The sequence below is a fragment of the Bombyx mandarina genome, chromosome 26 (genome assembly GCF_030267445.1).
Source record: "Bombyx mandarina strain Sakado chromosome 26, ASM3026744v2".
NCBI classification, from domain to species: domain Eukaryota; kingdom Metazoa; phylum Arthropoda; class Insecta; order Lepidoptera; family Bombycidae; genus Bombyx; species Bombyx mandarina.
In genome coordinates, this window is record NC_143232.1 from 3,268,858 (window position 1) to 3,281,651 (window position 12,794).

General features: G+C 45.1%; 1 protein-coding gene across 1 annotated transcript; it reads left to right on the forward strand.

Moving 5' to 3' along the window:
• The first annotated feature begins 402 nt into the window (after positions 1-402).
• LOC149499779 (uncharacterized) lies at positions 403-7,637 on the forward strand. Its single transcript, XM_089738737.1, has 7 exons — positions 403-721; positions 1,117-1,405; positions 1,461-1,491; positions 1,769-2,002; positions 4,857-5,030; positions 6,124-6,297; positions 7,460-7,637. Exons 1-7 carry the CDS (start codon positions 403-405, stop codon positions 7,634-7,636), a joined length of 1,398 nt encoding a protein of 465 aa, XP_089594863.1. The 3' UTR covers position 7,637.
• Positions 7,638-12,794: the final 5,157 nt, after the last annotated feature.

Consider the following 12,794-nt stretch of genomic DNA (forward strand, 5'->3'; position numbering starts at 1 on the left):
GATGTGCTCCGCACTAAACGCTTCACTTTCCCCCCTCTGCCTCTTCATGAGTTTTGTCTCACGCGAGGTTTGGACGTTGGTTGTTGAGCGACAGGAGGTTTTAGTCAGTTGGACTCTGACATGCCCCGCCCTCCATCCCCAGTGGAGGGCGGAAGTCCGGCGATTTCCTCCTGACAAAAAAAAAAAAAAAATTTGAGATATGATAGCTCAAATTCCAGCGCCCCACATTAAGGCATCATCGTAATCTGATAATGCTATCTCAAACTTCATATTAAAATGCGATCTGACCTCTACCGAACTGACCACGAATCTAAGCAAACTGAAGCAAAAAACTTATAATGCTTTGTGCTAATAACAAAATTATATGAAACAAAATCATAGAATTTAGATCAAATTAGATTTATGACGGTAGCTAAATTGATGTCACTGTTACTAAGCGTTCGTATCGTATTTTCTCTAATAAATTGCTCGTTTGAATACGACAATTTTCAGGTGTATTTTCTAAGCTCAAATTTAAGCAAAATCAATCATGATTCGTGGCTGTGCGGTGGAGCAATAGTGTCTCCCAGAAAGATCCTCACCTCAGCGGCGTGCCTTGTAGAAATCAATCATTTGTACGTAATAGCTGGTTATAAAAAGTACGTGAACCATATGGAAATCGAGAATGATCCTTGTACTAGACTTTGGAAACAGAAAGTCATACAAATATGTGTGCCCAAAGGTAATTTCTTATCTTCTAACCCCTATGACAAATGGATATTCCATTAGTCTTCTAGCGAAGGTCACTTATAAAAGAAAGAAAACTTAAAATGACAGAAATTGAAATGCACATTTAAAATTTGTTCCTTTTGTCATTACCACTCCAAATTTCAACACTACATTTTTTTTTAATATAATTTAAGATGATATAATATTTGAAGAGGACGCTACTGTTATACCTTTAACTGCTCTACGCGATCGCTCATATTCAAACCGCTGTTAGTTATTCTACCGCAATGTTTTGGTCGTTTTTTCTCCTACTCTTTATAAATGACCTTTGAGCATTCTATGAAATATTTCATGTATTTAGCGTTTACTCTAGTTCTTTTTAATAAGAGATTTTAACGAACCTTTCAGCTTACAACTTTAAATATGAAGACAACCAGATGTGGTCACATCTGGATATTGGAGTAGCCATTGTTGAGAAGCCCTACAACTTCTCCGACGTGTCGTACCGACTACACTGTTCATACATCCCGGCTCCCATAAGAATCAATTATGAAATGAAATATCAAATGCCCAAAACCAGCGCCGTTGTATATGGATGGGGAACGTCACACTTCAGATCAGTCAGTTTTTTCTATTCATTTATCCGTATCGTCTTTATCGCATTTTATTTGTCAATGTCCCGGCTCACAGCACTTAGGTACCTGAATAATTATTAGTTAGAAGTTAATTGTAGTGAGTTATCCTTGATGAAGTTCTCCATTTCATACCAAAACTGACCACCAAGCACGAGAACCTCAATAAATAAATATATCCAACTGTATAGACATCTCGCTTCAAACCGAAACGCATTACTGCTTCACGGCAGAAATAGACAGGGTGGTGGTACCTACCCGTGCGGGCTGACAAAAGGTTCTGCCACCAATAAAAGAGGTCCTACCACCAGTAAATATAATAAATTTCCCAATAGGGACCCACAGTCCATCTATTTTCATTCAAAGTTATACCTACATAAAAAATGTTCAGTAGATAACATACAGGCATTAAGCATTTCACTTTTCAGCAAAATGATATAGGGGACAGGAACTCAGAATATCTCCAAGAGGCTACGACGAGAATTATCGAAAAGAGCGTATGCCAATCTATGTACAATGTTGCCATATCAGACTTGATCCAAAAATACTTCATCTGCGCAAGCGGTTCAGGTATAATAGACGGTGATGGTAATTTACTAGAAATTGGTAAAACAGATAACGAACGCTGCTCGAGAAGGTCCGGTGATACCCCATCGGCTGGCGTAAGTAAATATCCAATGCCTTCATCAATGTTACAACGCATTTACTGGTGGTAGGACCTATTGTGAGTCCGTGCGGGTAGGTACCGCCACCCTGCCTATTTCTGCCGTGAAGCAGTAATGCGTCCCGGTTGGAAGGGCGGGGCAACCGTTGTAACTATACTTGAGAGTATATATATATATGTGTACCTATAGGTAAACCAATTTTTATGGTATTTTTTTAAATTCTAAATCTATTGCTTCTGATTCGACAAGGTGCCATTTGAATTAGATCAAGATTAGACCAGTTGTTTCTAAGTTATCCTTAATATTATTGCCTTTCTAATTGACTTCGAATATATTAAATATATTTTCAGTTGAATTTATTGAAATGTTTTATTATTATTTATCGTATTAAAAACTACTGGTGTCTACTTTCTGCGGCGTTGGCTATGTTTTTTTTCTTTTTTTGGAGAAATAAGGTAGTTTGACTCAAATACTTATAATTGCCTATTTATATGACATGATTCTAGTAAGCATTTTTTTTATTTGGTAAAATTCACTGAATCCATAAGCACAATAAGGTAAATCTTACCTTGAGACATGAAACTACAAAATCTATTTTCTCCATTATTATTTTATTATTAAGCTTACTATAAAGGAACCCGCCCATAACAACTAATAATTACGTGATTAACAACAAATAAAAGCTATTAAAATTTTTTTCGTTATTAGTGTATGAAAAATGTCAACAAAAACATTATTGGAAGTAATACAAATACATCGGAACCATTTGATTCGAAGGCTTCGAAAACAAGACGCGAAGGAGGAATCTGTCAGGTTTTTATTAATTACTCATTCGCTTATTCTAAGAATTACGTATTAAAAAATTTTCAGTCTATTTTGACTATAATAGCACGAAGGATTTACTTAGTTAAAATTCAATGTTTCGGGTAAATAAGTACTTATGACGACTAAGCAATCCTCAAACACTTTCGCATTGTAATCGTTTGGAGCGGTTTGCGGTTTTTCGTAACCGAGATTTGAATGTAAGCAAATAGAGGAAACATTGCGAATAGAAAAGGATAGACTATAATAACAGCCTTTTTAAATGTTACATAAGTATAAAAATCTGGTAAGTTACTGTGATCTTCGCTTACTAATTTTTTTTTATTGCTTAGATGGGTGGACGAGCTCACAGCCCACCTGGTGTTAAGTGGTTACTGGAGCCCAAAGACATCTACAATTTAATTGCGCCACCCACCTTGAGATATAAGTTCTAAGGTCTCACTATAGTTACAAGGGCTACCCCACCCTTCAAACTAAAACGCATTACTGCTTCACGGCAGAAATAGGCGGGGTGGTGGTACCTACCCGTGCGGACTCACAAGAGGTCCTACCACCAGTGATAATACTAACAGTTATTCAAAATTATACATAATGATAACATCAACAAAATGACACATCACGCCCTGTGTCGCTCTTTTGAGAAAATTCTCAAAAAAATCTTTAATCATTTCTAATGCAAATTATATTAGTTTTTTAAATATACTTCAAACGGTACTTCAACGGTTCAATCTCACTTTTACTTATTTTACATTAAATTATTTCGGACGTTACAAATGCTATAGTTTTCGTGGTCACAGATGTTTAAGGGCCTGGCCACAGCTAGTGGCGGTGCGTTTTGCGGTGCGTTGCGAGGCGCGGCGGGCGGTGTGACTTGCGGGGGTATGCCACAGCTAGACTAGTTGCGACGGCGGCGGCGTTAGAGGTGCACGTATTTAGAAAGCCCTATCAAATTTCCCTTTCAAAAGTGGCACGATATTACCTTGAAATAAGTGCGTTCTTAGCTGAAGATATTATTCAATTAAGAATAGGCACCCAGTTAGAAAAAGAGAGGACTTGGCGAATTTCACCCTATTTTTTTTTATTTTTTTATTGCTTAGATGGGTGGACGAGCTCACAGCCCACCTGGTGTTAAGTGGTTACTGGAGCCCATAGACATACACAACGTAAATGCGCCACCCACCTTGAGATATAAGTTCTACGGTCTCACGTATAGTTACATAGTTATATATTTATTAGGTATTCTATTAGGAATATTAGGAATATAAGAACTATCCCGATAAATAGATTATTAATAGATTCAACCTTCAAATCTCAATTTACCATACGTGCTAATTGTTGATAAAGCCTATCCTCTTAAAAATTATTTGATGCGTCCATATCCACCGGGTAGTTTAAATGCGGAACAAATAATTTTTGACAAAATATTATCCCGAGCAAATGTCACAATTCAGTACGCGTTTGGTATTCTAACTAATAAATTTCGTATTTTTACGAAAAGTGTAAAGGCAAACAAAAAGCACGCGATATTGATTATAAAGGTTTCGTGCCTTAAGAAAGTGATGGAGACAGAGATGCAGATTTTCAGCAGTTTGTTTCCCAGTTTGGAGACTCAATATTCACAATAGCGTACGCAGATCAAGACGGAATAATCGAGCAACGGTTCAAGCATCTAGAATACGAAATCAATTCAAATTTCAAATTTTATTTCAATAATCCTATCCAAGAGTATCTAGGAAACCATTAGTATCAGAAAATTGTTGTTTTATTTCGTCCCACATTTTTTTTATAACATGCCTATATTTATGATGTGGATGTTTTAACATCCATATTTCTGGTCTACTCAGTATTTCACTAATGAATTGTTCCACATCCATTATATTTTATTAGCTCAACGCGCGGTAAAAACAAAATGATTTGTTTCGGTCGCGCGATGCCTCAATGCGTCCACCGACACCGCCGCGCGCGCCGCTCTGAACTGTGGCCGCCTCCATATTGTCTAGTACATTTGTTTCACTCGCACATCGTGCAGCTCGTCGCCGCCAGATGTCACGCGCCTCTCACCGCGCCTCGCAACGCACCGCAAAACGCACCGCCAGTAGCTGTGGCATACTTCATAGGTTGTCTACCATTTGTTTTCGCCGCTCCCGCTTGCCGCGCCTCACGACGCACCGCAATTCGCACCGCTCTCGGCTGTGGCCAAGGGGTAAGGGCCTGGCCACAGCTACTGGCGGTGCGTTTTGCGGTGCGTTGCGAGGCGCGGCGGGCGGCGTGTTTTGCGGGGGTATGCCACAGCTAGACTAGTTGCGACGGCGGCGGCGTCAGAGGTGCACGTATTTAGAAAGCCCTATCAAATTTCCCTTTCAAAAGTGGCACGATATTACCTTGAAATAAGTGCGTTCTTAGCTGAAGATATTATTCAATCAAGAATAGGAGCGCACCCAGTTAGAAAAAGAGAGAACTTGGCGAATTTCACCCTATTTATTAGGTATTATATTAGGAATATTAGGAATATAAGAACTATCCCGGTAAATAGATTATTAATAGATTCAACCTTCACAGAGATTACCAGGTTCAAATCTCAATTTACCATACGTGTTAATTGCTGATAAAGCCTATCCTCTTAAAAATTATTTGATGCGCCCATATCCACCGGGTGGTTTAAATGCGGAACAAATAATTTTCGACAAAACATTATCCCGGGCAAGTGTCACAATTCAGTACGCGTTTGGTATTCTAACTAATAACTTTCGTATTTTTACGAAAAGTGTAAAGGGAAACAAAAAGCACGCGACATTGATTATAAAGGTTTCGTGCCTTAAAAGAAAGTGATGGAGACAGAGATGCAGATTTTCAGCTTGTTTCCCAGTTTGGAGACTCCAATATTCACAATAGCGAACGCAGATCAAGACGGAATAATCGAGCAACGGTTCAAGCATCTAGAATACGAAATCAATTCAAATTTCAAATTTTATTTCAATAATCCTATCCAAGAGTATTTAGGAAACCATTAGTACCAGAAAATTGTTGTTTTATTTCGTCCCACATTTTTTTTATAACATGCCTATATTTATGATGTGGATGTTTTGACATCCATATTTCTGGTCTACTCAGTATTTCACTAATGAATTGTTCCACATCCATTATATTTTATTAGCTCAACGCGCGGTAAAAACAAAATGATTTGTTTCGGTCGCGCGATGCCTCAATGCGTCCACCGACACCGCCGCGCGCGCCGCTCTGAACTGTGGCCGCCTCCATATTGTCTAGTACATTTGTTTCACTCGCACATCGTGCAGCTCGTCGCCGCCAGATGTCACGCGCCTCTCACCGCGCCTCGCAACGCACCGCAAAACGCACCGCCAGTAGCTGTGGCATACTTCATAGGTTGTCTACCATTTGTTTTCGCCGCTCCCGCTTGCCGCGCCTCACGACGCACCGCAATTCGCACCGCTCTCGGCTGTGGCCAAGGGGTAACGACTAAATTTTATACGCCGACACTTGAATAATGTGTTTACCACTTACCATGGATGTTAAATCGTAAAATTAGTTTTGATTTTGTTTACTACCCGCATAAACCAAAGAAAAAATGTATGTTAAATTTTGGTTGTTATTGTTTCTTGTCAGTGATAATACATTTTTTGTTCATTGCCATTATTCGGTAGACAAGCCAGCCGCGCACCTGATCAGAAATATTTACCTTCACCTATAGGCGTAAGCAATACTAAGGACACTCACTACCTTCCGTGAAGAACTAACTCTTTTTAAAGTTGGTTTGCAGAAGAACATATCATAGGGAATATTGTAGATAGTTCTATGTGGTAAAGCCGGATGATTCATTGGGAAAATGAACTCCACTTCTTTTAACTACTTAGATGGGTGGGTTAACTCACGGCCCACCTGGTTAAGTGGTTACTGGAACCCATAGACATCCACAACTTAAATGCCGCTACATACCCTTAGACGTGATTCTATGTTTCGATTTTACAGTAGAACCGCTACCCCACCCTTCAAACTGAAACGGTTTATTGTTTCACCGCAGAAATAAGCAGAGTCGTAATATCTGCGCGGGCTCAAAAGACTCCGTAACAGCAGTAAATAAGCAAATAATATTTTTGTGGTCTTAATTTAAATTGCACGATATTATTCCTATATTATGGAAGTAATTCGCGAACATTCATTAAGTAGGTACGTATTTCATTAGAAAAATTGGTACCCGTCTGAGGAATTCGAATACCAGCATAGACACATCACTCGATACGAATGCATCGGATGTTTTTTTATTATTTCCTTTAGGCTACTACAAATTCTGTAAAGGTAACTACTGGTGGTAGGACCTCTTATGAGTCCGCACAGTTGGTACTACCACCCTGCCTATTTCTGCCGTGAAGCGCCCGGGTAAGCACCACCATCCTGCCTATTTCTGCGTCGAAGCAGTGATGCGTTTCGGTTTTAAAGGTGGAACAGCCTTTGTAACTATACTGAGACCTTAGAACTTATATCTCAATGGGTGGCGGCGCTTACGTTGTAGATGTCTATGGGCTCCAGTAACCACTTAACACCAGGTGGGCTGTGAGCTCGTCCATCCGTCTAAGCAATAACAAAAAAAATAAAAATAATAACTATCGTTCACAGAACGACCACGGAGGTCCATTGGTAACGTGGGTGGGCTCAGAGCTTACAGTCATCGGAGTTGCCACAGGGACTGTATATAAGAGCAACTATGTATGTAGCGGACCCTTCCTTTTCACAAGTACCTATTGTACAGGAAGTATCCTGCAGTGCATGCTCAACTCTGATCCAGATAAGTAAGTTCGTGAACAAAAGTTTTATGTTTATTGATTTTTTTTTTTCATTTAGTAATACTACATTTGCTTTAAAAGCTCGTATTTTTTGCTATCGTTACATTATAGTTGGCATTTGAACACTATACAGTTTTCATTCCGATAGAGGCACCCGTCACGTGCGGACGTGCTCATCGTCCACTCGATCGCCCGGTCTTTGTTCGCCCGGCTTTTGTTAGCCCGGCCATTGTTCGCGCGGCCTGTGTTCGTGATACATCTGCCGACCAAGTGTGTTTCCTGGAAGCTTTTATTTGTTTTGTTTTAGTTATTTTTGTGTTCGTGGAACATTTGCCGACAAAGGGTTTTCCTGCAAGTATTTATTTGTTTTGTTTCTTTTTGTAATTTCTGTTTTGTTGTGCTTTTTCTTTGTCCTGTAGTAATCGCGCCGCATTGCCACCTGTGTTCAATAGAACCGCTCAGGTCCGAGAACTTGGGGCCTCGCCGCAAGGCGAGTGTTTTCAAGACTCGGGGCCGCCCCACCTGGGTACTCAGCGATCATGGACGCTGTATTCGCGGAATTCCTCCGACTTCGCCACCCACAGCTCGCCTCAGAGTTTCTGGCCTTCAAGGCCAATCACACTGCGAGCCCTCTCGAGGACTCCGCCGCGCTCGCTGCTCCTGCGTCGCCTGTACCTGCGTGCAGAGCTTCTGCATTGAGCACCGCAGCCTCTGTCGTGCCTGCCGCTCCCGTGTCGCCTATACTGGCGAGAAAAGCTGCTGCGTCGTCCGCCGTGACCATCGTTTCAGCTGAGCGATCATCCGCGGCCTCCGTCGCGCCCTCTAAAGCACATACACTTGCTCGTAGGTCGCCTGCACCCGCCTCCTCGTGCTCCGACTCTGACTCGGACATGGAGGTCGACCTCGCCCCCGCCTCATCGACGGATGGATTCACCCTGGTACAGAAGGGTAAGAAGCGTGCCGCGGAGTCTCGAGCTCCCGCGGCCGCTAAAATTAGCAAAGCCGTGAACGCGTCGCGCCCCCGCCCTCAGACTCCCGTTGCGCCCCCAGCCCGTGCCACTCCGTCGCCGCGTCCGGTGGCTCAAAATAAAACCCAGACCCCTCCCCCGGTTATCCTTCAGGAGAAGGCAGCTTGGGATCGAGTTTGCCTGGCCCTTAAGGCCAAAAATATAAATTTCACGAATGCCCGTAACCTCGCGAACGGCATTCAAATTAAGGTTCAAACACCCGACGACCATAGGGCCCTCTCTTCTTACCTCCGTAAGGAGCGTATAAGTTTCCATACGTATACGCTCCAGGAGGAACGCGAACTCCGTGCCGTCATACGTGGCATCCCTAAAGAGTTGGATGCCGAACTCGTCAAGGCCGACCTTCTGGAACAAGGCCTACCAGTAAATTCAGTGCACCGCATGCACACCGGCCGCGGTAGGGAACCATATAATATGGTTCTAGTCGCCCTCCAGCCTACCCCCGAGGGTAAGCAAATTTTTAACATACGGACCGTCTGTAGGCTCTCCGGTATCGCCGTCGAAGCCCCCCATAAAAAAGGCACTCCTAGCCAGTGCCATAACTGTCAACTGTACGGGCATTCTTCCCGTAACTGTCACGCGCGCCCCCGATGCGTTAAGTGTTTAGGCGATCACGCTACGGCCCTATGCACTCGCGATCAAAAAACCGCGACGGAACCGCCTAGCTGCGTCCTGTGTCGAACACAGGGTCACCCCGCAAATTACCGCGGATGCCCCCGAGCCCCGAAAATAAATCGCCGCGTCGCCCGCCAAAACCGCCTCCGAGCTTCCCATCCAGACATCAAAGCCTCGGCACCCTCTGTGTCGCAGGCTAAGCCAGCGTTCGTTCCGGCGCCGGTGCCCAGTGGCTCGGCCTGGGCGAGACCGCTGCCGTACACGAACACGGCTACAACTCCCTCCTCCGCGATTCGTCCCGCCCCCGCGACTCGTCCCACCCCCGCGATACGTCCCTCCCCCGCGAATTTCCCTCCGACAGCGTCCGACAATCTTGCTCTAGCGATCGACTTCTTTCAATCGATTAACTTTGAGCGCGTTAACGCTTTAGGTGACGCCATTCGCGCTGCCTCCACTGCACAACACTTCATCGCCGTTGTGCAAGAATACGCTGACGTATACGCGTCGTTAAATACGTACGTCCTCCCCTCGCTCCGCCGGTAATCAATGGCGTACATAAGTAGAATAAAGCCCCTATCCGTAACGATAGGATTTTTTAACGCTTACGGTCTCGCAAATCAACGTGATCAGGTTTGTGATTTTTTGCGTGACCATCAAATTGACATCTTTTTGGTGCAGGAGACCCTGCTTAAGCCCGCGCGCCGCGACCCTAAAATCGCGAACTATAACATGGTTAGGAACGACAGGCTCACTGCTCGTGGTGGTGGTACCGTCATTTACTATAGACGAGCCCTGCACTGCGTCCCACTCGACCCCCCCGCGCTTTCTAACATCGAAGCATCAGTATGCCGAATCTCACTGACTGGACACGCGCCGATCGTTATCGCGTCCGTTTATCTTCCACCGGATAAGATCGTTCTAAGCAGCGATATCGAGGCGCTGCTCGGCATGGGAAGCTCTGTCATTCTGGCGGGCGACCTTAATTGTAAACACGTCAGGTGGAACTCGCACACCACAACCCCGAATGGCAGGCGGCTTGACGCGTTAGTCGATGATCTCGCCTTCGATATCGTCGCTCCGCTAACCCCGACTCACTACCCGCTAAATATCGCGCATCGCCCGGATATACTCGACATAGCGTTATTAAAAAACGTAACTCTGCGCTTACACTCGATCGAAGTAGTTTCAGAGTTAGATTCAGACCATCGTCCCGTCGTTATGAAGCTCGGTCGCGCTCCCGATTCCGTTCCCGTCACGAGGACTGTGGTGGATTGGCACACGCTGGGCATCAGCCTGGCTGAATCTGATCCACCATCGCTCCCGTTTAGCCCGGACTCTACCCCGTCTCCTCAGGATACCGCTGAAGCCATAGACATCTTAACGTCACACATCACCTCGACATTAAATAGGTCATCGAAGCAAGTTGTAGCGGAGGACTTCCTTCACCGCTTCAAATTGCCGGACGATATTAGGGAACTCCTTAGAGCTAAGAACGCCTCGATCCGCGCCTACGATAGGTATCCTACCGTGGATAATCGTACTCGAATGCGTGCCCTACAACGCGACGTAAAGTCTCGCATCGCCGAAGTTCGAGATGCCAGATGGTCTGATTTCTTAGAAAGACTCGCGCCCTCCCAAAGGTCTTACTACCGCTTAGCTCGTACTCTCAAATCGGATACGGTAGTAACTATGCCCCCCCTCGTAGGCCCCTCAGGCCAACTCGCGGCGTTCGATGATGATGAAAAAGCAGAGCTGCTGGCCGATACACTGCAAACCCAGTGCACGCCCAGCACTCAATCCATGGACCCTGTTCATGTAGAATTAGTAGACAGTGAGGTAGAACGCAGAGCCTCCTTGCCACCCTCGGATGCGTTACCACCCGTCACCCCGATGGAAGTTAAAGACTTGATCAAAGACCTACGTCCTCGCAAGGCTCCCGGTTCCGACGGTATATCCAACCGCGTTATTAAACTTCTACCCGTCCAACTCATCGTGATGTTGGCATCTATTTTCAATGCCGCTATGGCGAACTGTATCTTTCCCGCGGTGTGGAAAGAAGCGGACGTTATCGGCATACATAAACCCGGTAAACCAAAAAATCATCCGACGAGCTACCGCCCGATTAGCCTCCTCATGTCTCTAGGCAAACTGTATGAGCGTCTGCTCTACAAACGCCTCAGAGACTTCGTCTCATCCAAGGGCATTCTCATCGATGAACAATTCGGATTCCGTACAAATCACTCATGCGTTCAACAGGTGCACCGCCTCACGGAGCACATTCTTGTGGGGCTTAATCGACCAAAACCGTTATACACGGGAGCTCTCTTCTTCGACGTCGCAAAAGCGTTCGACAAAGTCTGGCACAATGGTTTGATTTTCAAACTATTCAACATGGGCGTGCCGGATAGTCTCGTGCTCATCATACGGGACTTCTTGTCGAACCGCTCTTTTCGATATCGAGTCGAGGGAACCCGCTCCTCCCCACGACCTCTCACAGCTGGAGTCCCGCAAGGCTCTGTCCTCTCACCCCTCCTATTTAGCTTATTCGTCAACGATATTCCCCGGTCGCCGCCGACCCATTTAGCTTTATTCGCCGACGACACGACTGTTTACTATTCTAGTAGAAATAAGTCCCTAATCGCGAAGAAGCTTCAGAGCGCAGCCCTAGCCCTAGGACAGTGGTTCCGAAAATGGCGCATAGACATCAACCCATCGAAAAGTACTGCGGTGCTATTTCAGAGGGGAAGCTCCACACGGATTTCCTCCCGGATTAGGAGGAGGAATCTCACACCCCCGATTACTCTCTTTAGACAACCCATACCCTGGGCTAGGAAGGTCAAGTACCTGGGCGTTACCCTGGATGCATCGATGACATTCCGCCCGCATATAAAATCAGTCCGTGACCGTGCCGCGTTTATTCTCGGTAGACTCTACCCCATGATCTGTAAGCGGAGTAAAATGTCCCTTCGGAACAAGGTGACACTTTACAAAACTTGCATAAGGCCCGTCATGACTTACGCGAGTGTGGTGTTCGCTCACGCGGCCCGCACACACATAGACACCCTTCAATCCCTACAATCCCGCTTTTGTAGGTTAGCTGTCGGGGCTCCGTGGTTCGTGAGGAACGTTGACCTACACGACGACCTGGGCCTCGAATCAATTCGGAAATACATGAAGTCAGCGTCGGAACGATACTTCGATAAGGCTATGCGTCATGATAATCGCCTTATCGTTGCCGCCGCTGACTACTCCCCGAATCCTGATCATGCAGGAGCCAGTCACCGTCGACGCCCTAGACACGTCCTTACGGATCCCTCAGATCCAATAACCGTTGCATTAGATGCCTTCAGCTCTAATACTAGGGGCAGGCTTAGGGACCCCGGTAACCGTACTCGTCGAACTCGACAAAGAGGTCGACGTGCAGCCTAACCCATGCATCAGCCCGCTGAGTTTCTCGCCGGATCTTCTCAGCGGGTCGCGATTCCGATCCGGTAGTAGATTCATTCGCGAAACAATTGCTCTTGA